The sequence below is a fragment of the Anomaloglossus baeobatrachus genome, chromosome 1 (assembly GCF_048569485.1).
Source record: "Anomaloglossus baeobatrachus isolate aAnoBae1 chromosome 1, aAnoBae1.hap1, whole genome shotgun sequence".
Lineage (NCBI taxonomy): Eukaryota > Metazoa > Chordata > Amphibia > Anura > Aromobatidae > Anomaloglossus > Anomaloglossus baeobatrachus.
In genome coordinates, this window is record NC_134353.1 from 629839600 (window position 1) to 629865194 (window position 25595).

The 25595-nt window shown below is 46.9% G+C and overlaps 1 protein-coding gene across 1 annotated transcript; it reads left to right on the forward strand.

Annotated features, from left to right (window-relative positions):
* The first annotated feature begins 4196 nt into the window (after positions 1–4196).
* On the forward strand, positions 4197–24742 carry TM9SF1 (transmembrane 9 superfamily member 1). Its single transcript, XM_075319021.1, has 6 exons — positions 4197–4266; positions 17893–18209; positions 21693–22293; positions 22381–22566; positions 23350–23623; positions 23727–24742. The coding sequence occupies exons 2-6, from the start codon at positions 17895–17897 to the stop codon at positions 24118–24120; spliced, it is 1770 nt and encodes a 589-aa protein (XP_075175136.1). The 5' UTR covers positions 4197–4266; positions 17893–17894; the 3' UTR covers positions 24121–24742.
* Positions 24743–25595: the final 853 nt, after the last annotated feature.

Here is a 25595-nt window from a genome sequence, read left to right on the forward strand (position 1 = left end):
TCACTGTGCTTGATTGGCCAGAAAACTCGCCTGACCTAAACCCCAGAGAATCTATGGGGTATTGTCAAGAGGAAGATGAGACACCAGACTCAATAATGCAGATGAGCTGAAGGTTGCTATCAAAGCAACCTGAGCTTCCATAACACCTCAGCAGTACCGCAGGCTGATCACTTCTATGCCACGCTGCCTTGATTCAATAATTCATGCAAAATGCGCCAGAACATCAAAGTATATTGAAGGGCAGTATTGAACTTAATTCAACAAATATTTAGTATATGGCTGCAGCCAAAACCAGATACATGTGCTTTGGGATTGGACTTGAGCTCACCTGTGGCGCTGGGTATTTTACTTCTTATATCAGGCTAGTAAGTTGTTGGCCTATCACTGGCTAGATCTGGGTCCTCCAGCCATAGGTGAGCTTAGGGATAGATTCAACGCTTTACTTCGGCTGGAGAGGGGTGTATACCTTAAACGAAACGCCTTAAAGAAGTTATAGAAGATCTGAGGGGCATGGCTGCATATCCGTGGTCTCCCCTCCCTGGCGATGCTTCAGGAGTGTTGGGGACCAGATCCTCCTTCTTTTAACTGGTTAATAATTTATAAATAGGTAAACGATGTATTAGGCGGGCTTTGCACGTTGCGACATCGCAAGCCGATGCTGCGATGTCGCACGCGATAGTCCCCGCCCCTGTCGCAGGTACGATATCTTGTGATAGCTGGCGTAGCGATAATTATCGCTACGCCAGCTTCACATGCACTCACCTGCCCTGCGACCGTCGCTCTGGCCGGCGACCCGCCTCCTTCCTAAGGGGGCGGATCGTGCGGCGTCACAGCGACGTCACACGGCAGGCGGCCAATGGTGGCGGAGATGAGCAGGATGTAAACATCCCGCCCACCTCCTTCCTTCCGCATAGCCGCTGGCGGCAGGTAAGGAGATGTTCCTCGTTCCTGCAGCTTCATACACAGCGATGTGTGCTGCCGCAGGAACGAGGAACTACATCGTACCTGTCGCAGCACCGGCATTATGGAAGTGTCGGAGCCTGCACCAATGATATGATCACGACACTTTTGCGCTCATTCATCGTATCATCTAGGATTTGCACACTACGACATCGCAAGTGACGCCGGATGTGCGTCACTTTCGATTTGACGCCACCGACATCGCACCTGCGATGTCGTAGTGTGCAAAGCCGCCCTTAGAATTAATGCCATGAGGATAATATATGCAATTGATTAGAAGCCTATGGGCTTTTTTCCACTTGTGTACCGCTTCCGATGTGAGAGCATCGGAAGCGATATGCTAATGAACTTCTGCTGCAGGTGTCAGCCGAGGGTCATGCGATCTTGTGATCACTGCGAGTGCAGTGCGATTTTACACACGGGTGAGCCGAGACTCGGTGCAAAACGCAGCATGGCGTGATTGCACCGAGAGCCCGATTCGTGTGGAGAAAAAACAGGACAGGAAACTGCCTCATTGATTAACACTGGTGCGAGTGCAATCAGATTTTTTTTCGCACTCGCACCAGGAAATCGCGAGCGGAAAAGAGCCCTAAATCTTGAAGTTGTGTTTTGGGTGTAGACCACAGGGACACTGGTTATTGTTTAGTTCAGTTTATATATGTAAGTGAATGATTTTTCAAATACAAAAACAAAAGTATTTTATTTTATTGTCTCTTTATCTGACATTGTTGGTTTAATAACAATGAACATGATTAAAAAAATAAAAAAAATCCTAGCTAGCCCTGGTAAATGATACAAGTTCGCCAATACTTGGTTTGAACAACCATTCTGCGGTGATCGAGTCCCTTTTAAAGGGGTATTCCCATCTCCAAGATCCTATCCCAATATGTAGTAGGTGTAATTAATAATAAGAATATTAGCAGATGCCTCCAATTGTAGTATAGTTCTGATATAGCTATGTCTCTTGCCTCATGTGCAGAGTATTGCCACTAGCAACTAATTATCCCTATATATGTGGTCACAACCATGGATACCTAAGCTATTGCACTGCCTGTACATGAGATAAGTGACATAGCTAATAAGGACTTTAGTACATTTCTAATTGGAGGCATTTGCTAATGGGGATGAGCGAACCCGAACTATAACGTTCGGGGTTTGTACCGGACACCTAGTGTCCAAGACCTTGAACATTGGAAGGTTGGTGTCTGCGTTTGAATGCTGAGTAACGCTTGTAAGGCTGCAGTGCAGCCAATCAACAAGCTTTTAGCATGGGCAAGATGCCTGGATGTTTCTATGAACCAAATAAATAAAACATTTAAAAAAATATGGGGTCCCACTTTTTTGATATCCAGCCAAGGTAAAGCAGATAATGGTGATAATGTCCAACGATGTCCATTAAATCCTACGGAGCCTTGCTCTAAGGCCTAAGACACACGGCATGAAAATCAGAGCGAGTGGCATGCGATAAAACATCGCATTGCACTCTGACCAATATTAGTGAATGAGGGAGAGCAGTTGGTCAGCTTTTCATCCAGATTCTGGATGCAAGATAAGTAGTAGCATGCTGCGATTTTCTGCGAGAGCCGTATTAAAGTGAATGGGTGTGAGAGATACATCGGACTGCACTCTGATGTTATCCCAGTGCAGTGCGATATACACACAGGCTGACAATGGAGGAGATGGGGGGATTAACCCCTCCCTTTCCTCTGCAGCGCCCATCCTCAGCTTCACAGCTGTGACCTGATTGCAGGATCGCGTCATAGTCACATGACACTCGGCTCACGCTCGCAGCAGAGCCTGAGCCGGGAGTCATTAGCATATCGCATGCGATGATGTCGCATTGGATGCCATATGCTCGAGTGAGTCCAGCCTAAGAACGAGGTTCCAAAGGTCACTCGTCAGCGGCAGGCACAGAATTTATCCCGAGCGTGAGAAATTCCATACCTGCTGCTGACCAAGAGTGACCGATGAAGCATTGTTCTCAGAATGAGCCTCCATAGGAATCGATAGCCATCGTGGGACATAACAGAATTGGATTACATTGTAACTTTCAGGGGTTTTTTAGTTAATAAATTGAGTCTTTATTTAAATAAACTTTTTCTTTTACTGTGTTTTTTTAACTCTACACTTACCTGGTTAGTAATAGGGGAGGGGGGTGGGTGTCTCTGATAGATGCCTCTCCATTACAAACCCCTGGGCTTGACACCAGCTGTCAAGTTACAGCTGACTTTAAAACCATAAACCATTACTTCTATTGCCAACACTCATGGGCAATCGGGAAGGGCCGGGCAATGTGCTGGAATTGGACCATCTAATGTGATGCACCACTTTTGGGGCAGCTGCAGGCTGCTATTTTTAGGGTGGGAAGGGCCAAATAACCATGGGTCTTCCCAGCCTAATAATGCCAGCCCTCAGCTGTCTGCTTTACCTTGGCTGGTTATCAAAAATAGAGTGGACCTCAGTTTTTTTTTTATAAATGAGGAAAAAAAAAAAGCGACATGCGTTTGATAGCCAGCCAAAGTAAAGCTGACGGCTGAGTTACAGCCCCCAGCTGTCTGCTTTACCTGCTCTAATTATCAAAAAAGAGGAAGACCTGGGTTTCCCCCCCCCCATTCCCTAGCCACAATTGTTTGCTGAGCAATTGCCCTATTTTGCAGCCCCCTAGCCCTTACTACAAGCATTTTACAGCACAGTTCAGGTCTCCATTGACATTTATGGGCCCCGAGGTCCAGTCCAGGTCACGAACCGAATTGTTAAGAGTCCAGCCAAATCCGAACATCCACAGTCCGCTCATTGGTTACTCTTATTATTATTTATATCTACTACATGTTGGGATGGGATCTTGGACTATCCCTTAATCGTGTACGTTTTATCTTACACTATGTGAAACATATTCAGGGAGAGCGCGGTCCTGTGCTTACACTTCAGGAACCATATAACGATTGGCCATGTCGTCCATACGAGCACTAGTCTCCTTCCAACACATTCCTGCGTGAAGCGCTGCCCCGCAGAACACCTCACAGGTACCGCCCCCTCCAGGACACGGCTGCTGACGTGTTCGGGGTGTCTAACGCACTGCCTGAAGGACTCCTGTGCTAGGACATTGTGTGCTAGAGGTAATGAGGGGCCCGGGGTGGTTTATACAGAACTGATAATGGGATATTTCTAATGTCACATCTCCAAACACTCGGAAAGCTGCGGGGTTGTTAGTGCGATACATCAGGCGGGCTGAAGACAGACTCCTGACGTCACGAGAGTGGAGGCCCCCGGGATCTGTCAGAGAGAATCCTGGAGGACCGAGTGCAGGTAAGCAGTGGGCGGCAGCAGGATCTCCTGCGGGGTGTGTGCCAGCTCCGCGGCCCCTGCACAGTACCCGGCAGTGTGCTCCTACCCAGGGGAAGCGGCGCTCTATGGATGCCAGCCATCATTATACCGTCACCAGGAAGTGAGCCCACTCACTGTCACTAGTGGCCACACGGATCTAGGTGGGATCAGTCACCTGGGTGCAGGTGTACAGGAACCTCGGTGCATGCCTGGCATCTGTGCCCACGGGGCAACTAGCCCATGAAAGCTGGTATTGCCAAGCCACTGAAAACAAGCCAAACTGGCTGCTGGCACCTCTCACTGCTGTCATCAGCTGCTCCCTGCAGTGGAGCCCTTACACCAGTGGCACTACTCAGCCTGGCGTTATGCCATCATACAGGATGGGAGGAATGGCAGCTCTAGTGCACCAGTCCACCACTGGCACTACTCACCATACAGGAGGATGGGAGGTATGGCAGCTCTAGTGCACCAGTCCACCACTGGCACTACTCACCATACAGGAGGATGGGAGGTATGGCAGCTCTGGTGCATGAGTCCACCACTGGCACTACTCACCATACAGGAGGATGGGAGGTATGGCAGCTCTAGTGCACCAGTCCACCACTGGCACTACTCACCATACAGGAGGATGCGAGGAATGGCAGCTCTGGTGCACCAGTCCACCACTGGCACTACTCACCATACAGGAGGATGGTAGGAATGGCAGCTCTAGTGCACCAGTCCAGCACTGGCACTACTCACCATACAGGAGGATGGGAGGTATGGCAGCTCTGGTGCACCAGTCCACCACTGGCACTACTCACCATACATGAGGATGGGAGGAATAGCAGCTCTGGTGCATGAGTCCACCACTGGCACTACTCACCATACAGGAGGATGGGAGGTATGGCAGCTCTAGTGCACCAGTCCACCACTGGCACTACTCACCATACAGGAGGATGGGAGGTATGGCAGCTCTGGTGCACCAGTCCACCACTGGCACTACTCACCATATGGGAGGTATGGCAGCTCTGGTGCATGAGTCCACCACTGGCACTACTCACCATACAGGAGGATGGGAGGTATGGCAGCTCTAGTGCACCAGTCCACCACTGGCACTACTCACCATACAGGAGGATGCGAGGAATGGCAGCTCTGGTGCACCAGTCCACCACTGGCACTACTCACCATACAGGAGGATGGGAGGAATGGCAGCTCTGGTGCACCAGTCCACCACTGGCACTACTCACCATACAGGAGGATGGGAGGTATGGCAGCTCTAGTGCACCAGTCCACCACTGGCACTACTCACCATACAGGAGGATGGGAGGTATGGCAGCTCTGGTGCACCAGTCCACCACTGGCACTACTCACCATACAGGAGGATGGGAGGTATGGCAGCTCTGGTGCACCAGTCCACCACTGGCACTACTCACCATACATGAGGATGGGAGGAATGGCAGCTCTAGTGCACCAGTCCACCACTGGCACTACTCACCATACAGGAGGATGCGAGGAATGGCAGCTCTGGTGCACCAGTCCACCACTGGCACTACTCACCATACAGGAGGATGGGAGGTATGGCAGCTCTAGTGCACCAGTCCACCACTGGCACTACTCACCATACAGGAGGATGGGAGGTATGGCAGCTCTGGTGCACCAGTCCACCACTGGCACTACTCACCATACAGGAGGATGGGAGGTATGGCAGCTCTAGTGCACGAGTCTGTCACTGGCACTATTCATCATACAGGAGGATGGGAGGTTTTGTGACCTCTGTGTTACCCCAATACACTGGATATACCTGCTAACTAGAAACGGGTAGGAGAGACGGGCTCCACCATGCAGATAGAGGGGACGCAACGTGCACTTTCAACTCATTTGCTACATACCGCTTTTGTTGATGTGTAATGGGTGGTCGCACTTCTACGGTGAACACAACTGCAGTCATTTTTCTGACCTGATTATTTCTTCGTAAACTGCAGTACAACAGAAGAGGTAGCACAATAAATAGAACCTGTCTGCACAGTATTGTAATGTAATAGTGATGTAACGCTGATTACATTGATACCTTTGGTGAAGTAATCCACTTTGTTGTTCTTTAATCACCATTTGAAGTTTTCTTCTAATTAGACTTTAATGCACACTGGTACACACTTCGAATTGTACACTGGGTCTTCTCCCTATTTGTGATTTCCCCGGCCCCTCCGCCTCCCTCTGGTGTGTGATCTCCCCGGCCCCTCCGCCTCCCTCTGGTGTGTGATCTCCCCGGCCCCTCCGCCTCCCTCTGGTATGTGATCTCCCCGGCCCCTCCGCCTCCCTCCGGTGTGTGATCTCCCCGGCCCCTCCGCCTCCCTCCGGTGTGTGATCTCCCCGGCCCCTCCGCCTCCCTCCGGTGTGTGATCTCCCCGGCCCCTCCGCCTCCCTCCGGTGTGTGATCTTCCCGGCCCCTCCCTCCGGTGTGTGATCTCCCCGGCCCCTCCGCCTCCCTCCGGTGTGTGATCTCCCCGGCCTCTCCGCCTCCCTCCGGTGTGTGATCTCCCCGGCCCCTCCGCCTCCCTCCGGTGTGTGATCTCCCCGGCCCCTCCGCCTCCTTCCGGTGTGTGATCTCCCCGGCCCCTCCGCCTCCCTCCGGTGTGTGATCTTCCCGGCCCCTCCCTCCGGTGTGTGATCTCCCCGGCCCCTCCGCCTCCCTCCGGTGTGTGATCTCCCCGGCCTCTCCGCCTCCCTCCGGTGTGTGATCTCCCCGGCCCCTCCGCCTCCCTCCGGTGTGTGATCTCCCCGGCCCCTCCGCCTCCCTCCGGTGTGTGATCTCCCCGGCCCCTCCGGTATGTGATCTCCCCGGCCCCTCCGCCTCCCTCCGGTGTGTGATCTCCCCGGCCCCTCCGGTGTGTGATCTCCCCGGCCCCTCCGCCTCCCTCCGGTGTGTGATCTCCCCGGCCCCTCCGCCTCCCTCCGGCGTGTGATCTCCCCGGCCCCTCCGCCTCCCTCCGGCGTGTGATCTCCCCGGCCCCTCCGCCTCCCTCCGGCGTGTGATCTCCCCGGCCCCTCCGCCTCCCTCCGGCGTGTGATCTCCCCGGCCCCTCCGGTATGTGATCTCCCCGGCCCCTCCGCCTCCCTCCGGCGTGTGATCTCCCCGGCCCCTCCGCCTCCCTCCGGCGTGTGATCTCCCCGGCCCCTCCGGTATGTGATCTCCCCGGCCCCTCCGCCTCCCTCCGGTGTGTGATCTCCCCGGCCCCTCCGCCTCCCTCCGGTGTGTGATCTCCCCGACCCCTCCGCCTCCCTCCGGCGTGTGATCTCCCTGGTCCCTCCGCCTCCCTCCGGCGTGTGATCTCCCTGGTCCCTCCGCCTCCCTCCGGCGTGTGATCTCCCAGGCCCCTCCGCCTCCCTCCGGCGTGTGATCTCCCAGGCCCCTCCGCCTCCCTCCGGCGTGTGATCTCCCAGGCCCCTCCGCCTCCCTCCGGCGTGTGATCTCCCAGGCCCCTCCGCCTCCCTCCGGCGTGTGATCTCCCAGGCCCCTCCGCCTCCCTCCGGCGTGTGATCTCCCAGGCCCCTCCGCCTCCCTCCGGCGTGTGATCTCCCAGGCCCCTCCGCCTCCCTCCGGCGTGTGATCTCCCCGGCCCCTCCGCCTCCCTCCGGCGTGTGATCTCCCCGGCCCCTCCGCCTCCCTCTGGTGTGTGATCTCCCCGGCCCCTCCGCCTCCCTCTGGTGTGTGATCTCCCCGGCCCCTCCGCCTCCCTCCGGCATGTGATCTCCCCGGCCCCTCCGCCTCCCTCCGGCATGTGATCTCCCCGACCCCTCCGCCTGCCTCCGGCGTGTGATCTCCCCGACCCCTCCGCCTGCCTCCGGCGTGTGATCTCCCCGACCCCTCCGCCTGCCTCCGGCGTGTGATCTCCCCGGCCCCTCCGCCTGCCTCTGGGAGGATAAGACCCAGTGTACAGTCCGGCCCCTGTGCACAGAAATCTAATTGGCAGAAAACTTCAAATGGTGTTTAAAGAACGACAAAAAGGATTTCTTCACCAAAGGTGTCAAAATAAACAGTATTACATCACTATTACAGCCATGGCTTTACCTTACATTACAAAATCTTGCCGACAGGTTCTCTGTAAGCAGGATAGTATGCTTCCTTAAAGGGGTTGTACCAACTCTATAGTTCTAACAAACAAAACAGTCAGCTCCCAGTTAATCTTTGCTGACCAGGACCTCTTGTGCTCAGACATCCAAGACTCAGACGGACCAAACTTGTATATGAAAACGACAAATTCCTGCAACAAGGAGAAATCCTTATAAATATGGCCAGTTTACTTTAGATATAATATGTGAAAGCCATGCTGCCATATTGTTTTTCCATATACAGCTTTTATAGTTATGGCCCAAAATCACATGTCTTTACTTCTCGAAGGGGAAGAAGTCACACATTCTCACCCCTGCAGACATGTCATCCAGCATCATTGGTTTCTCTTAGTGCCCATGCACACATCCTGCTGTGGTCTCCAGGCTAACAGGCCGAGCATGCGCACATCTTCCCAGCAGAGCGAATCTTCTATCTGTGTGATGCAGCAGCAAGCTAGTTCTCATTGCACAGGTCATCCTCGCCTGTCCTGGTCCAGGTCATTCTCACGGGTGGGCAGGGTCATGTGTCCCATCTGCAGGACCACCAACATGGATCAGAAATAGCCAGTTCTATTGGAGCTTCTAGGGGGATTGAATTTGGCTAGGAGAAAGCTATGGATAGGTTGGTCAATGCACACTTGGTGCGACTCTACATTATCCCCTCAATTTAAGGAGTTAAATAGGAAAATGATAATGTAGACCATCTCTTTACAGAGGAGCTTTCCTGACATGTTTATTTTCCAAATACCCGTATGACACATGAAATAAGAACTTTGGAGCATTTGTTCTGTAATTGCTGTTCCTGCGTTATTCTTCTTGGAAGAATATTAATACATTAACAACTGTTCCCTTTGCCAAAAGGGTGTGCCCGCAGTCTGATGTTGCCAGCACTGATTGTATAGTAAGGACACATTTCCATCTAGTAACTTCCAGATATCAATTTATTACTCTGAGGATTAGCACAAAGCACAGGTCTAAGAGAATAATTATTTCTTGGGGAATGCTTATATTTCTACATATAGAAGCGCGAGCTCACAGGTCCACTAATATCCTATTTCTTGTCGGTGTATTCTACGTCTTGTGACCACTTTATAGGTGGTGGCGCAGTTTACAATATAAAGATGTACCGATTACTAATGAGATGACATGGGTCTGTCCACTGTAAACAAGACATATTAGAAGCTCTATGGAAATGGTACTTCAAGGTCTCGTATATGAAAATTGTTGGAGTGCTAGAAGCTTGATCACTTTCCTCCAATCATAGAAGGCTTCTACCAAAGGAGAATATACCGTATGTGTTCCTCCACGTGGAGTTTGGAGCCCCTTCCTATACACAGTCTAAGCGGTTTGATTAGTTGTCTTGTGACAAATTGCATGCTTAAAGTCTCATGCCGACTAGGTGCTGTTACACATTCCCTGACCAGGTTTTTGCTATGTAACCTGGGAACAGCATAACGTAGGGGTAGATAACAATTCCAGCAATATGTCACTTACTGGGCTGCATGTCTAAGGGTACCGTCTCACTAAACGACGTACCAGCGATTCCGACCACGATACGACCTGGTCAGGATCGCAGGTGCGTCGCTACATGGTCGCTGGTGAGCTGTCAATGAGGCAGATCTCACCAGCGATCAGCCACCAGCGACTTGTGTAACAATGCTGCGCTTGGTAACCAGGGTAAATATCGGGTAACTAAGCAAAGCGCTTTGCTTGGTTACTCGATATTTACCCTGGTTACTAGCGTACAGGCTGCCAGCGCTGGCTCCCTGTATACATAGCTAGGGTACACATCTGGTTACTAAGCAAAGCGCTTTGCTTAGTTACCCGATATTTACCCTGGCTACGCGTGCAGGGAGCCAGTGCTAAGCGGTGTACGCTAGTAACCAGGGTAAATATCGGGTAACTAAGCAATGTGCTTTGCTTAGTTACCCGATATTTACCCTGGTTACCAGCGTACGCTGCTTACACAGTCGGTGCTCGTTGGTCTCCCGCCGTCAAACACGCCGATGTGTGCTGCACTGCGGGAGACCAACGAGCAAAAAATGAACCAGAACAGTGTGTAACGATCAGTGATTTCAGAGCAGGGGCCAGGTTGCTGCTTAGTGTCACACACAACGAGATCGCTGATGAGGTCACTGGTACGTCACAAAACTGGTGACTCAGCAGCGATCTCGCTAGTGATCTCGCTATGTGAGGAGTACCCCTTAGTTTGTTGTTTTTTGTTTTTTAAAAGTGTTTTATCAGAGGATATGTATAACCCTCCCCCACTACTGATTAGCAGCTTTCTGCAAAAATATAGTGTATATAGAAAAGCTGCCAATCAGAGGTAGAATCGAGGTTATACAGGGCTCAACATTCAGAGGACTGATAGATTTGCCGAAGAAAAAAGTGATTTTATCAAAATTATAACAAGCCCAATAAGTGACACATCACAAGAATCAGAGTCTCTGTCCCTGCAAAATCCAGCTTCCTTTAACCTATAAGCCCTGGAGCATATGTTAAACAGAGATCACAAGCGTCATATGAACAAAGGATTGTCCAAGATCGTTAATTCCACAGGACTGCAGACCTATAAAACCCCATAAACTCTATTATACACAATCTCTGTAGGGCCAGCTCTGCCTTCATTGCTCCTCCAGTCATTGTTGACAAGCTACAGTGTTGACGCCATGACTACAACTCACGAGTTCTGCATCCAATCACTAGACTCAGCCTTTATTGTGCTGACTACCTTGACATGATTGGCTGCAGCGGTGATGAAGGCTGTAGTTGTGACTACACAGAAAACCTGGTACACAGATTCGTACTGCCAAGTCTATCCACTGAGCCTCCTCTTTTCACTGTTCTTCATCTCTGCATACCTTCCCACCTACTGTGTCCTCACACTGTCCCCCTCTGTTGCCCCTGCTATATACTGGCCCCCCATATTTCCCAGGTTCTGAAAATGCAATTACAATTATTAGCTGGGGGACTGGAATTGTACTGGTTCTCCAAGATGATTGTCAGTGAACGGCCGAATCCCACTCACCACACCTCAGAATGCCAATCAGGATCCTACAGTAGTCGTGGCTAATGCTAAACATGATGGCTCGGCACACATTACAACATAGTGACACAGTCGGTGACAGTACTGTTATGTGCAGAGCTCATGGTATTCTGCTGCCTCAGGAGAGAATTGAACCTGGTAACAAATGACACCGTACTGTGTAAGTGAACAATACCGCTATATAGTGATATGTAAAAGCACTACGATTATCTTCATTCAGTGAGTACATGACACCAATATACAGCAAATACACACATTTTATATATATATATATATATATATATATATATATATATATATATATATATATATATATATATATATATATATATATATATAGCATTTGCTGTTATGTATCTTGCTGTTATGTTGTATTAGTTACATACACTACACTTATACACATGACAAGCTCCCTACCTCGGCACTCTCCATCTTCACTAGGACAATAGGGTTTATTTCTTGAAAAAATAACAAGTGCTGGCAATGCTGCTGAAACCTGGGGACTGGGCCCAAGATCTACATTCCCTGACAGAGGTTCTTATCTATGTAATGTAAATAAAAGCTTATAACCTGACTTTAAATTCATCCATTAGTTTTATAAATTACTCTTTTGAAAGCTGAAACCCTCCCAAATTTGGGTTAGGTTATGAAAATAAAGTTGCTGGAAAGCTGAAATATTGATCATTTAATGAACACAGAAAGGTCAGATTTTGGCAAGACAAAAGTTTTGTCGCCCACAGAAAGTAATGTGAAATTCAAACAAATAATTAACTTCTAATGCAAAGATATGTTGCATAACATTGGTGATTGAAGTTGTGGTGCTATTAGAGCCATATTTAATATTTTGTGTGACTTCCATGAGCCTGAAGGACTGCATCCATGCGGTTCAACAATGATTCATACAATTTATTGATGAAGTCATCAGGAATAGCAAAGAATGCAGTCTTACATGTCTCCCAGAGTTCATCTAGATTCTTTGGTTTTGTCTTCCCAGCTTCCTCTTTCATCCTACCCCAAACATGCTCAATGATGTTCATGTCTGGTGACTGGGCTGACCAGTCCTTGAGCACCTTGATCTTCTTTGCCAGGAGGAACTTTGTTGTAGAGATGGATGGATTAGATGGACCACCATCCTGCTGCAGAATTTCACCCCTTTTATGATTGGGAATGTAAGAGGTAGCTAATACTTCTTGATATTTTAGGATATTGATATTGCCTTCCACCTTGCAAATGTTTTGCACACCCCTATACTGAATGTAACCCCAGACTATGATCTTTCTGGGTGTATTTCAGATCCATACGGGCTCCAGTAGGTCTCCAGCAGTATTTGCAGCGACTGTGGTGTAATTTAACTGAAGATTCATCAGAGAAATCCACCTTCTGCCACTTTTCCAGCATCTATCAGTTTAGCAGGCTGTGGGACTTGGCAAATACCACACAGTTTTTTAATTGCCTTTTGTTTAGTGCTGGCTTCTGGGCACTGATTTGACCATGGAGGCCATGTCGACACAGAATCCTACAAACTGTTCTAGTTGACACAGGGACTTGAGGTGACCAGGCCTGTTGGAGCTCTGCTGCAGTGTTAGAGGGGCTGGCTTTGGATTTTCTAACCAACAAACGTTCCTCCGGAGCAGTTGTCTTGCAGGGTCTGCTGGACCTGGGCTTGTCAAAAACATCTCCAGTCTCTTCAACTCTTTTTTTTTAATTCTTTGAACTTGACGTTGAGACACATTAAAGGTGCCAGCCACCTCTGCAGTGGATCTGGTCTTCAGCCTCTTGATAATCAAGGCTTTGTTCGCAGGGTGGATTTTTGGCATGTTCTCAGAGGTCAAGTTGCAGTTCAAAAGAAGGTCTGGGGTGCTGGATTTCTATTTATACACACCCACTAATTAATTGATCATTTAGTGAGCACAGGTGAGGATGTAAACTAGGATAGGGTGCATGCATATGACAAGGGGACAAAACTTTTGTCTTGCCAAAATCTGACCTTTCTGTGTTCATTAAATGATCAATATTTCAGCTTTGCAGTAACTTTATTTTCATAACCTAAACCAAATTTGGGAGGGTTTCAGCTTTTAAAAGAATAATTTATAAATCCAATGGATGAATTTAAAGTCAGGTTATAAGCTTTTTTTTACCTAACATGGATAAGCGACAGAACTTCTGTCAGGGACTGTACGTGTCTAGCAATGCCTCTGCCGCCACATAAGATGCTACTCTTGCCTCATGTCAGAAGCAGCTTGATGGCACTCCCTGCTAGCTATTCTAAGGGTGTGGGAAATGCCCTGCCTGAGCTCTCCTTTCTTAGTGACGCCCCTATTCTGCTGATATACAGCCCCCACCTCTGAATAGCTATTCTGGGTCTGTGGGTGCCCTTGAATGAACCACTGCCTAGGATACTGATTAGCTCCTCAATCTAGCAAGTAGCAGCAGTGGCCAAATCATGCAAAGTGCTTGCAAGCTGTCTCCATCAGAGCTTGTAAGCGCTGCTCTGAAGGTGGCCCGGATCTCTGGAGCACTTAGCGTCCAATCCCTGCTTCAGTGCCATCGCTCTCCGATGCTGGAGAGACAAAGCTGCCTCGTTTAGCAGCATGTGAGAGCTGGTGTAAACTGTCAGTCGTAGAGCATGTGACAACCATTCATTGAATACATTCCTAATTTGAAAAGGGGTAGATCCTATTTATCTGTGCATGATGCTGAGATTTGGTTGTGATTATATCCCATATCTTCTGTGTAAGTCATTGATGAGATTGCCACCGTATATTTCTTTTGTACTTCAATATACATGTGCTATGATGAAACTGTACCCCAAAGTCCAAACTATTAGAAAGTTTAATTTACTGTTTTTTATGGCTACTTTATTATAAACCTATTTCTTTAATGTCAACCGAAGTAGTTTCTCGCTCAGTGCACGTCACAGAGGAGAGCTGCCAATTTCATTTGGTGCTTTGGACACCAGCAATGACTGCCATAGTGCGAGGGTGCGTACCCCAGACTTGATGAATCGGCCCCCTGTGTGTAAGGCTGCTTTCACACTACGTTTGTTTAGCATGCGTCATGAAAGTTTTTTTGCTGCAAAAGCGGATCCTGTTTTTGCAGAGAAAAACGCACGCTAACGCATGTGTTATTTTGCAGGATCCTGTCACTTGAAGTTTATGGGCGGGCATTGGAGTCATGTGATCGGGAGTGAGGGGACTGAACGTGAGACTGGGAGCCGGCATCTGACAGCTGCGGAGGCTCGTAACCAAGGTAAGCATCGGGTAACTTGCTTGGATACCCGATGTTTACCTTGGTTACGAGCGTCTGCAGCTGCTAGGAGCCGGGCTCCCTGCACATGTAACCAACGTAAACATTGGGTATCCAAGCAAGTTACCCGATGTTTACCTTGGTTACGAGCCTCAACAGCTCTCAGGCGGGGGAGAGAGGGACTGATCACGCCAGGCTGGTTTCTGGGCATGCTCAATAGAGCAAGCAGGATCCTGTCTATCAGCATGGCAGCGTTCACATGCGTTTGCGTGCTGTTTAGTCAGGATCCAGCAATTTGCAGTATTTGGACGCAGCTCAAAAACGCTACAAGTAGCGTTTTTGAAAAAAGTTAAAAAACTGCAAGCCGCTGGATCCTCACTATAACGCACGCAAACGCAGGTGAACGCATGTTGATGCGAGTCCATTGCAAATGCATTGAAATGAAAACGCATTTGCACTGGATCCGTTTTTGTGTTAAAAAACGTTCAGGACGCATGTTAAAAAAACGTAGTGTGACAGCAGCCTTAGTAACATATTTCAAGCATATCTGTTACATTGTGTGTGCAGTACAAGTATAGTATGGCAGCCAATGGAACATGGGTATTATATTCTTTTTTTTATTCGTACCAGGAGCATAGAGAAATGATGTATGTTCTCACGTTGATTATTTCAGCACAATTTTCTGCCCCACAAACTAGGAAAAAACACTGCCTAGAAAATGTTTTGGGTTTTTTTCATGCATTTTTGTTGTCTTTTCACTTGCGTGATTTTTCCCATTTATTTGAAGGGGTGATAAAAGCTGCAAAAACACATAGTATTGCCATGTTGCTGTGCATTGATTGTTAAAATTCGCAAGGAAAAAATCTGCAGCATATCCATTAGATTTCAGGAATCTCATTCATTTTTCTGGCACTGGAAACTTTAAAGACATGCCAAAAACGCAACATGAACAAACACGAAGTTGTGACGCACGTTTTTGTATGCTAGTGTTTTCGCAATAGCATAAAAAATTTGTCCAAAGGAGGAACTGGCATGAAATAACAAAAGAAACTATTATTAACTGTTAAACCGCTTACCTCAATTGGGCTTTGTTTACCTGGTACAGCGTTGACATTATTTATTATTCTTCATTATTATTATAATCGTGTCATTTATTCTATGGCGATTTACAAGTGAAAAGGGTATACGTAAAAAACAAATACAATAATCATGAACAATACAAAACAGACTGGTACATGAGGAGAGAGGACCCTGCTCGCGAGGGGGAATAGGTGAGGATACAGTAGGGGAGGACAGAGCTGGTGGGGCAGCGGTATAATAGACTGAGGATTATTGTATGTCATAGGCTTGTCAGAAGAGGTGGGTCTTCAGGTTCCTTTTGAAGCTTTCCAAGTTAGGCAAGAGTCCGATATGTTGGAGTAGAGGGTTCCAGAGTATGGGGGAGGCGCAGGAGAAATCTTGTGTGCAATTGTGGGAAGAGGAGATAAGAGGGGAGGAGATAAGGATCTCTTGTGAGGATCTGAGGTTGCGTGCAGGTAGGTACCAGGAAAGTAGGTCACAGATGTATGGAAGAGAGAGGTTGTGAATGGCTTTGTAGGTCATGGTTAGTGTTTTGAACTGGAGTCATTGAGCAATGGAAAGCCAGTGAAGGGATTGGCAGAAGGGAATAGCCAGGGGAGAGGTGAATTAATCGGGCAGCAGAGTTTAGGATAGAATAGAGGAGCGCAAGAGTGTTAGAAGGGAGGCCACAGAGTAGGAAGTTGCAGTAGTCGAGGTGGGAGATGATTAGGGCATACACTGGTGTTTTTGCTGATTCTTGGTTAAGGAATGCACAAATGCGGGTGATATTTTTGAGATGTCGTCTGCAGGAGTTGAAGAGGGCTTGGATGTGTGGCTTGAAGGATAGAGCAGAGTCGAGAGTTACCCCGAGTCAATGAGCTTGTGAAACTGGGGAGAGTGATCAGCCATTGACTTTGATGGATAGGCTTGTTGGGTGGGTTGAGGGAGGAGAAAGAAAGATAATGAATTCCATTTTGTCCATATTATGTTTTAGAAATTGCGCAAAGAAGGATGAAATAGCAGAAAGACATTGTGGGATTTTGTTTAGTAAGGAGGTGATGTCAGGTCCAGAGAGGTAGATCTGCGTATCATCAGCATAGAGAGGATACTGAAAGCTGTGGGACTCTGAGCTGTTCCAGGCCGAAGGTGTAGATGGAAAAGAAGGGGGGTCCAAGAATGGAACTTTGGGGGACACAGAGAGATAGGGGAGAAATGAAGAGGTAGTGGTGTAAGAGTGGGAGATGCTGAATGTCCGGTCGGTTAGGTATGAAGAGATCCAAGATAGTCCACTGTGTCGAAGGCAGTGAACAGATCCAGGAGGAGCAGGACAGAGTAGTGTCACTTGTCTTTGGCGGTTAGTAGGTCATTGGTGACTTTAGTTAATGATGTGGTCGGAAGCCAGATTGTAACTGGTCAAAGAGGAAGCAGGAGGAGAGGTGGGAGGACATTCCCATTTATCTATGGTGATTGCTGCAGGCAATCACAGGCCTCAATAGTGTTGCGCTATACCCAGCTGAGGCCTGTGATTGGCTGCAGGTCATGTAGGTAGACGAGATGTAATCACTTCAAGCAAGTAAACAAAGAACAGAGGTGAGGTCAGGAGCAGCAGGAGATTTAACAGGGAAGTCTGGTTTCTTTTGGGCTCTATGATCTTGGAAAACTGTACTGCTCTGGGAATCTGTCAGCAAGTTTTTGCTATGTATGCAAAAGATAGTATGCTGCAAGGGTTAAAACAGAATTCAGGGATGCCTGTCTTGTCAAGGTCCTATGTGCTGTTTGTTTAGGCAGCAGGGCCCTTATCATTACATGACTTCAAAGTAATAGGCACAGCAGTCCAGCACGCCTCATCCTCTAATTAACAGCTCACTCTCAGTGTATAATCTATAGAGACCCTGGTGTGGGTAGGGACAACTCTCTCAGCCCTGCTACATGACTAAAGCTAAAAATTCTGATTGTTCAGAACAGCTGCACCCAGTAACCTAAGTGTAACATCGTTGGATTCAGAGTCTCTTCGCCTACATCATACTGCTCTGAGGTGAGGTAGGAAAAACCTGCTGACAGATTCCCTTTAATATATGAATCAGACTGCTGTCCGTTTTAATACCCTGCCTATGTATTGTCAGACTTTCCTTGACATGTTCTATTCCTGTTTTTCTTTATTTTAGACATGTATGTCTTGCACTCTCTGGCGGTTCTTTTTGTGTGGAGTATGCTTCTGTCACCCATAGCTGGAGACAAGAGATACAAGCAGGGTGATACAGTAATGCTGTATGTAAATAAAGTGGGGCCGTATCACAACCCGCAAGAGACGTATCACTACTATCAGCTGCCGGTGTGTGCCCCCACACAGATCCGCCACAAGAGCTTGACCTTGGGAGAGGTGCTTGATGGCGACCGGATGGCAGAGTCCATGTACAAGATCACATTTCGGGTCAACATGGAGAGAGAGCCCCTGTGCGAGCTGAAGCTGGGCCTGAATCAGGTAAGACCATACAGCTGATATACTGTATATAGTGAAGAGACTACACTGATTTCCTAGTTGCCTCCATAGTTATCCTTTTACTATGGCAATATAATTTCTATATATAAGAGTCTTTGAGTGATCTACTACAAGCATGTTCCAAAAGGCCAAACTAACTAGGGCATGGCTCATTTACATACACTGGCAATGACGGCTTTCATGATGGTTCAGGTGACGATAATTCATTACACACAGGCATTTTACTTGTGTTATTAGAGATATAACAAACGTAGGAAAGAGTTTCCCATAGCAGCCAATCAGGTCACTGGTTTAATTTTCCAAAAACTTTTCAGAAAAAGAATCTACTAGCCTTTGGAAGGTGCCGGATCCCAATTCTGAGAGTCTGGCACCTGGGAGAATATGAACCGTGTTCCTTCTGTGAAGCTACCGGCTCTCAGTCATACAGGAGTGCCGACGCGGCTCCAAACAGGATCCCTTTAGGAGGAGTGACAATATTTCTCTACATTTCATTTTTTTTTATTTTTACATCCATAGAATGAAACATATAAAGGGAACCTATCAGCGGTTTTTTCAATATTAAACCAAAAGTATCACCTTCTGCAGCTCTTTAGCTGCATTCTATGAAGCTGCACCTTGTTCCCTGACTCTCCTTGCAGACCCCACAAATACCTTTATAAAATCTTCCACCACATATGTAAATGAACCGTTCTGGTCGAATGGGCGTCCTCTTTTTCGGCTCCTGTCCCTCCTTTTGCTGGTCTCCTTTGATGATTGACGTGGATGACGCCTCCGTCATCATCCACATAGCAGTGCAAAATCACGTGTTTGCGCAGTCATTCCCAGCTCACGCATGCGCATTTCCCTCTGCCACATTGTGGGCAGAGCTGAAAACATAGGTGTGCTTGCGTGAGCCGGTGAACTCTCTCACAATCTCGCGCCTGCGCAGAGTGCTCACCGGCTCGCGCAGGGTGCTCACCGGCTCGCGCAGGGTGCTCACCGGCTCGCGCAGGGTGCTCACCGGCTCGCGCAGGGTGCTCACCGGCTCGCGCAGGGTGCTCACCGGCTCGCGCAGGGTGCTCACCGGCTCGCGCAGAGTGCTCACCGGCTCGCGCAAGTGCACCTATGTTTTCGGCTCTGCCCGCAATGAGGCAGAGTGAAGTGCGCCTGCGTAAGGCAGGAATGACGTCGCAAGCACACGATTTTGCCCAGCTATGTGGATGATGACGGAGGTGTCAACCATGTCAATTATCAAAGGAGGAAGCTAAAAGGAGGGACAGGAGCCGAAAAAGAGGACGCCCATTCAACCAGAACGATTGATTTACACACGTGGCGGCAGATTTTATAAAGGTATTTGTGGGGTCTGCAAGGGGAGTCGGGAACAAGGTGCACCTTCATAGAATGCAGCTAAAGAGCTGCAGAAGGTGACACTGTTGGTTTAACACTCAAAAAACTGGTGATAGGTTCCCTTTAAAAGGGTTTCTGGAATGTTTAAAAAATCGTTTGACATCAAGAATTTTGTAAATAATAATTGTTATTTGTGACAAAATACAATAAGATCAGCACCCAGTAAAGTAAGTGATACATTGCTGGAATCAAGGTCTTTGTAAATTATGCTGTTCTCAGATTGAGTAGCAATGACCTGACGATTCCCTTTTATAAACACCCTAGATTACCTCGTTGGTAAATGCCACTGTTTTCTTTCATTTCCGGTGAACTTACACACTGTAGTAATGGTGTTATTTTCTACTAATTACAATTCTGCTCTCCAGCATAGCAGTGTATCAACAATCCTGTGTGACTAGTTAGATATCAATCACAACTGTTCTCCCATGGTAAAAAATGTTGATTTTAAGATTGAAAAATGTCAGTGTGTAAATACCATTGTTTTAACACTTGTGTGATCATACCTAGTGATCCATGTGACCATGGGATCCTTTGTGAATATACAGTATTGTGGCCTGCACAGGCGTTCTGCAGTGTTTTTATTGCTGCATGTAACGTCACCATTAGTCTGCACAATGTTGTGTCTTCAGACAAGGATTTAAAGGGGTGTTCCCATCTTATATTTCTGGCATATCTAAAAGATTCCATAAATGTGTAGTGATTGCAGATCCTTCCAATGCAACCAACATTATTTGTGAGAACGGGGATACATCACACAGTGTGTAACGGGGTCCTTCTCCCATATCACAAAATCAACAGAGCGAGAGATGAGTGAGCAATCCAATAAGCATTTATTCCAAGCAAATCAAACGGTCCATAACGTAATCCACAAAACCGAGGGTAAAATTTTGTAAAGAAACACGAATATAGTCCAGAAAGCGATAAATAAATGTCCAGGTCTCTCTGAGAAGCCACAGCTTCCCTCAGAGGTTCAATCTTCTTCTTCTCCAACAGACTCACCCCCAGGTAAGTTTACAGTAGGTGGATCCCAGGCCCCCTCCCCCAGACTTGGGGACAGAAACACTACAAGGGGTAATTACCTACAGACAATACAATATACACACAAGCAGTACAAATAATGGCCAGTGAACCAAGCGTAAAATACGAACCTACACAACATGATACACCATAGAGAGGTGTGTGTTAGGGTCCTACTCTCAAGATACATGCAGGCCTTGTGGTGCCTAACTTGCTGATTGCTGGGGTTCCAGTTAGTGGGTTCTCCAGCAATTCAGAGATTGGGGCTTTGTAGCCTTCATCATAAATATAGCAGTAGTGCATGTGCTCGACTTCCGTTCCATTCATGTTCTGTGTCACAGTATTTGGCTATTTTTGGCAGTCCCATACACAATGAATGGTGCGGAGGATAAACATGAGTACCACCACTCCATTCCAAATGGGGCGCCAAAGCCTTGTTCTCGAGATTTCTGGAGGTCTCAGCAGCCAGACCCTGAGTGATTAGTAAGCTTTCCCTTATCCTATAAATAGGGGATAAGCTGCTTTTTGGAGGGATACAATCTTTTAAAGGGTTTTTCAGCAATCCGCAAACATAGGTAATGTATGTCTGTTACCTGATTTACCTCCTTCTCCTCACTGCAATATTATTTTAGTATGTGAAGTCTAAATGCTGAGGATAGGATCTTGGAGATGGGAATAATCCCTTAAAGTTATAATAATCAATATGCGTTTCAGTGGTGGGACCTCAGAAATCAAACCGTTCTCATCTATTTTGTGCATGGAGAGGTGAGAAATGTTCTATGCCGCACAGGACCTTTAATTTTGAGGCTGTTCTGACATAGTTATAACTCTCATCATTATCATTTGTTTATCATGATATTATTATTATTACTAGTAGTATTGTTGAATTCTTTATATGTTCTAGTGATAACACCTATGCTTCAGTCATGTTCTGCTTACCTTGCCTATTCTAATGAACATGTATAGGAAGTCTGTATGAGTAATCCTTATGTGTGAAAGTATGAAAAATTGTTTATTGGTATTTTTCTTTTAATAATATGCAACTTGTTTGTTCTTTTTAAGGTAGAGGAGCTGCGACAAGCCATTGAGGAGCTCTACTACTTTGAGTTTGTTTTGGATGATATACCAATCCGTGGTTTTGTTGGATACATGGAAGAAAGTGGCTTCTTACCACACACTCATAAAATTGGTTTGTGGGCTCACCTGGACTTCAACATTGAGTATAATGATGACCACATCATATTTGCCAATGTTAGTGTCCGAGATGTGAAACCGTTCAGTTTGGATGATGTGAGGGAGACGCTCAGCTTCACCCACACTTACAGTGTACGCTGGTTCCCCACAACTGTGACGTATGAGAGGCGTGGTGACCGCCTAAGAGATTCTAGCTTCTTCCCCAAAAGCTTGGAGATCCATTGGCTTTCCATCATCAATTCCATGGTGCTAGTTTTCTTGCTTTTGGGTTTTGTGGTCATTATACTCATGCGTGTTCTTAAGAGCGACCTAGCACGGTACAATTTAGATGAAGAAGGAACAGATGACATGGAACAAGGAGACAATGGATGGAAGATCATCCACACTGATGTTTTCCGCTTCCCTCCTTATCGAAGTCTCCTTTGCGCTGTACTTGGAGTAGGGTCCCAGTTTCTCGCACTTGGCACAGGTAATGTTTCAAGGCTGATCTTTGTTCTTTCTCTGTCATTATTTTGTTCTCTACAGTATTCATTTATTGTCGTTTCTTTCCTTTTAGGTATCATTGTAATGGTTCTTCTTGGCATGTTTAATGTGCACAGACATGGTGCTATCAATTCTGCGGCCATCCTGCTATATGCCCTCACTTGTTGCATCTCTGGCTATATCTCTAGTAATTTCTATCGACAGATGGGTGGAGATCGCTGGGTATGGAACATCGTCTTGACTACTAGTCTTTTTTCAGGTATTTACTGTTTTATATCGCCTTCTTTATTATTTATCTTATTGTTTTTCTTCTTTCCAAGCTTTACATTATCTCTGTTCGGATAAGTGTAACTCTATATAAGTTTGATTTTATTCATGACTTAAAGGGTTATTCCCATCTCCAAGATCCTATCCCAATATGTAGTAGGTATAGTAATAAGATTATTCGCAAATAACCCTAATTAGAAATGTAGTATAGTTCTCCTGATATAGCCATGTCACTTACCTTATGTGCAGGGCATTGCAGTTTAAGTATCCAGGGTTATGGCCATGCATATAAAGACAGTTAGTTGCTAGTGGTCGTAACTAGGGATGATCGAATACCTCAAATATTTGGCTTCGCGAATATCCGACGAATAGGCCGCCGCTATGCGAATATTCGATGCGCAATGTAAGTCTATGGGAAGCCCGAATAGTTCCAAATAGTTGTTATTCGGGTTTCCTATAAACTTACATTGCGCATCGAATATTCGCAAATAGTCAAATAGCGGCGACTTATTCGTCAATTATTTGCGAAGCCGAATATTTGAGGTATTCGATCATTCCTAGCCGCAACTATAGATACCTAAGCTCCTGCCATACCTGCACATGAGGTAAGTGACATAGCGTATCAGGAAAACTATACTACATTTCTAATTGTTGGTATTTGTTAATATTCTTATTATTACACCTACATCTTGAGATAGAATCTTGGAGATGGGAATACCCCTTTAAGTAACTTTCCACTTCTCAAAATGACTCGGACCTTTTTATATATACGCAGCGCCATTTTTCTTCACATGGAGTGTTGTAAATTCAGTTCATTGGGCCAATGGTTCGACACAAGCTCTTCCAGCAACCACTATCCTCCTCCTTCTCACTGTCTGGCTTCTGGTTGGATTCCCCCTTACTGTAATTGGAGGCATTTTTGGAAAAAATAACGCAGGAAATTTTGAAGCTCCATGTCGGACTAAGAACATTGCTAGAGAGATTCCTGCTCAGCCGTGGTACAAGTCTGCTCCAGTCCATATGGCCATTGGTGGATTCCTACCATTCAGGTAAGAGGACTCTCTTTATCCTTCTTTCTTGGCTGTTACATAGTCGCCTCTCACTTTATCCTCCCATTCCTTTACTGATGTGTTTTTTTCTGTTTCGTTACAGTGCTATCTCGGTGGAGCTGTACTACATTTTTGCCACTGTGTGGGGACGAGAGCAGTACACCCTGTATGGGATACTGTTCATTGTGTTTGCCATCCTGCTAAGTGTTGGCGCATGCATTTCCGTAGCGCTGACATACTTCCAGCTATCGGGTGAAGATTATCGCTGGTGGTGGCGGTCCATTATGAGCACAGGATCCACTGGAGCTTTTATCTTTCTGTACTCTGTTTTCTACTACTGGCGTCGTTCTAATATGTCAGGGGTCGTTCAGACTGTAGAGTTCTTTGGCTACTCTTTCCTTACTGCATATGTCTTCTTTCTTATGCTTGGGACGGTCAGTTTTACGGCATCCCTTCGATTTATTCGCTACATATACGTCAACCTTAAAATGGACTAAGGTAGTGAGCCAGGGACCTTTAAATGTGCTTTTAAGTGCTACATATGGAAAAATGGACCAAGAATGGAAGAGACTATGCAAAGAGGGGCTGGAGATCATGCAACTGCAGCTAGAGGGAAGTAATCCAATAAATGACAAGGGGAAATGGGAGAGAGATTCACGTAGGGAATTATTTAGCACAATAATTGGTTTTTGGTGTCAAGTAGTGAGAGATGTAAAAGGCAAGTAAAATCCGGAGCGCAAAAATAGAATCTAGGTCCTCTGTGTTTTGTGCAAAGGTACGATACACATCTGTTACTTTGCTGCCAGTCTTTTTCCATTCCTGTCTCTCTCAGACGCCTAATGTCTGACTGTAAAGAACGCTTCCAATGCCTACCTGTCAAAATCTGCTATCCTGATGCTGCTGGGGGTTGTCTGCTTTTCACAGCCCTGCGTTCCCTCTGGCCTGTACCATGTGTCAGGTGGTCAACTGGAATGAATTTGGCCCGGATTGTTTACATGATCTCCTGGGTTCTATCTGACCTGTCAGACAGTCTCTCACTCTCTATTGGACTTCTGTACAAATATATTTATATCTTTTGATTTTTCCTTTTTACAAAATAAAAAAAAATATATATCAAAACATGACTACATTTAATTTTAGGTATTGCAGATTTGGTATCCAGAATAGATGATTTCCTGTGATAGAGTTTCAGTTTCACCAATTTATTATGCATATTGGCCAGCATCTCTAGGAGACAATTTGTTATGCAATTTTGGGTGTTTTCACTAGTACAATCAGGTTCTGGATAATGAAGAAAGCCTTTTCCAAAACATTTCTTTTAGAGAATGTCTTCATCTTCCATTAAAAAAAGTTGATTAAATATTTTACAATAATCATGTAAATGGCTGATGCACTAAGCCTTAAAGGGAACCTTTCACCTGGTTTTTGCCACCTACCGTATTTTTCGCTTTATAAGACGCACTTTTGTTCCCCCAAATTTTGGGGGAAAGTAGGGGGTGCGTCTTATAATCCGAATATACGGATTTTATACTGCAGGGTCCAGGGGAGGTGGGGCCGTGCTGGAGGCTGGTAGAGGCTGGTGAGCTGGGGAAGGCTACAGCGGGAGATCTCCTGCTCCCGCTCATATAATATGCACAGCCGCTGTCCATCACCATGGTGCTGAAACCGCACCGCGGTGACGAGCTGGGGGAGCGGCGCATATTATATCTGCCTGTGCTCCCTTTGATCGCACATGCACCACTGTGTTAGCTATGGCCCCCATGCTGCTGCCCATAGTAAAATAAACTCTTTCCTTACCTCCTCCTGCGTGTCTCCCCGGTCTCCCTGCTGCCGCTGTGATCATGCACGCAGAGACATCTCTCTGCTGTGCTGATCACATGACCGCACCGAGAACCAGGAAGTAGGAAGTGCAGGAGACAGGAGGAGCTCAACCCCACTGAGGGAGACACGAGGGAAGACAGTGCTGGAGAAG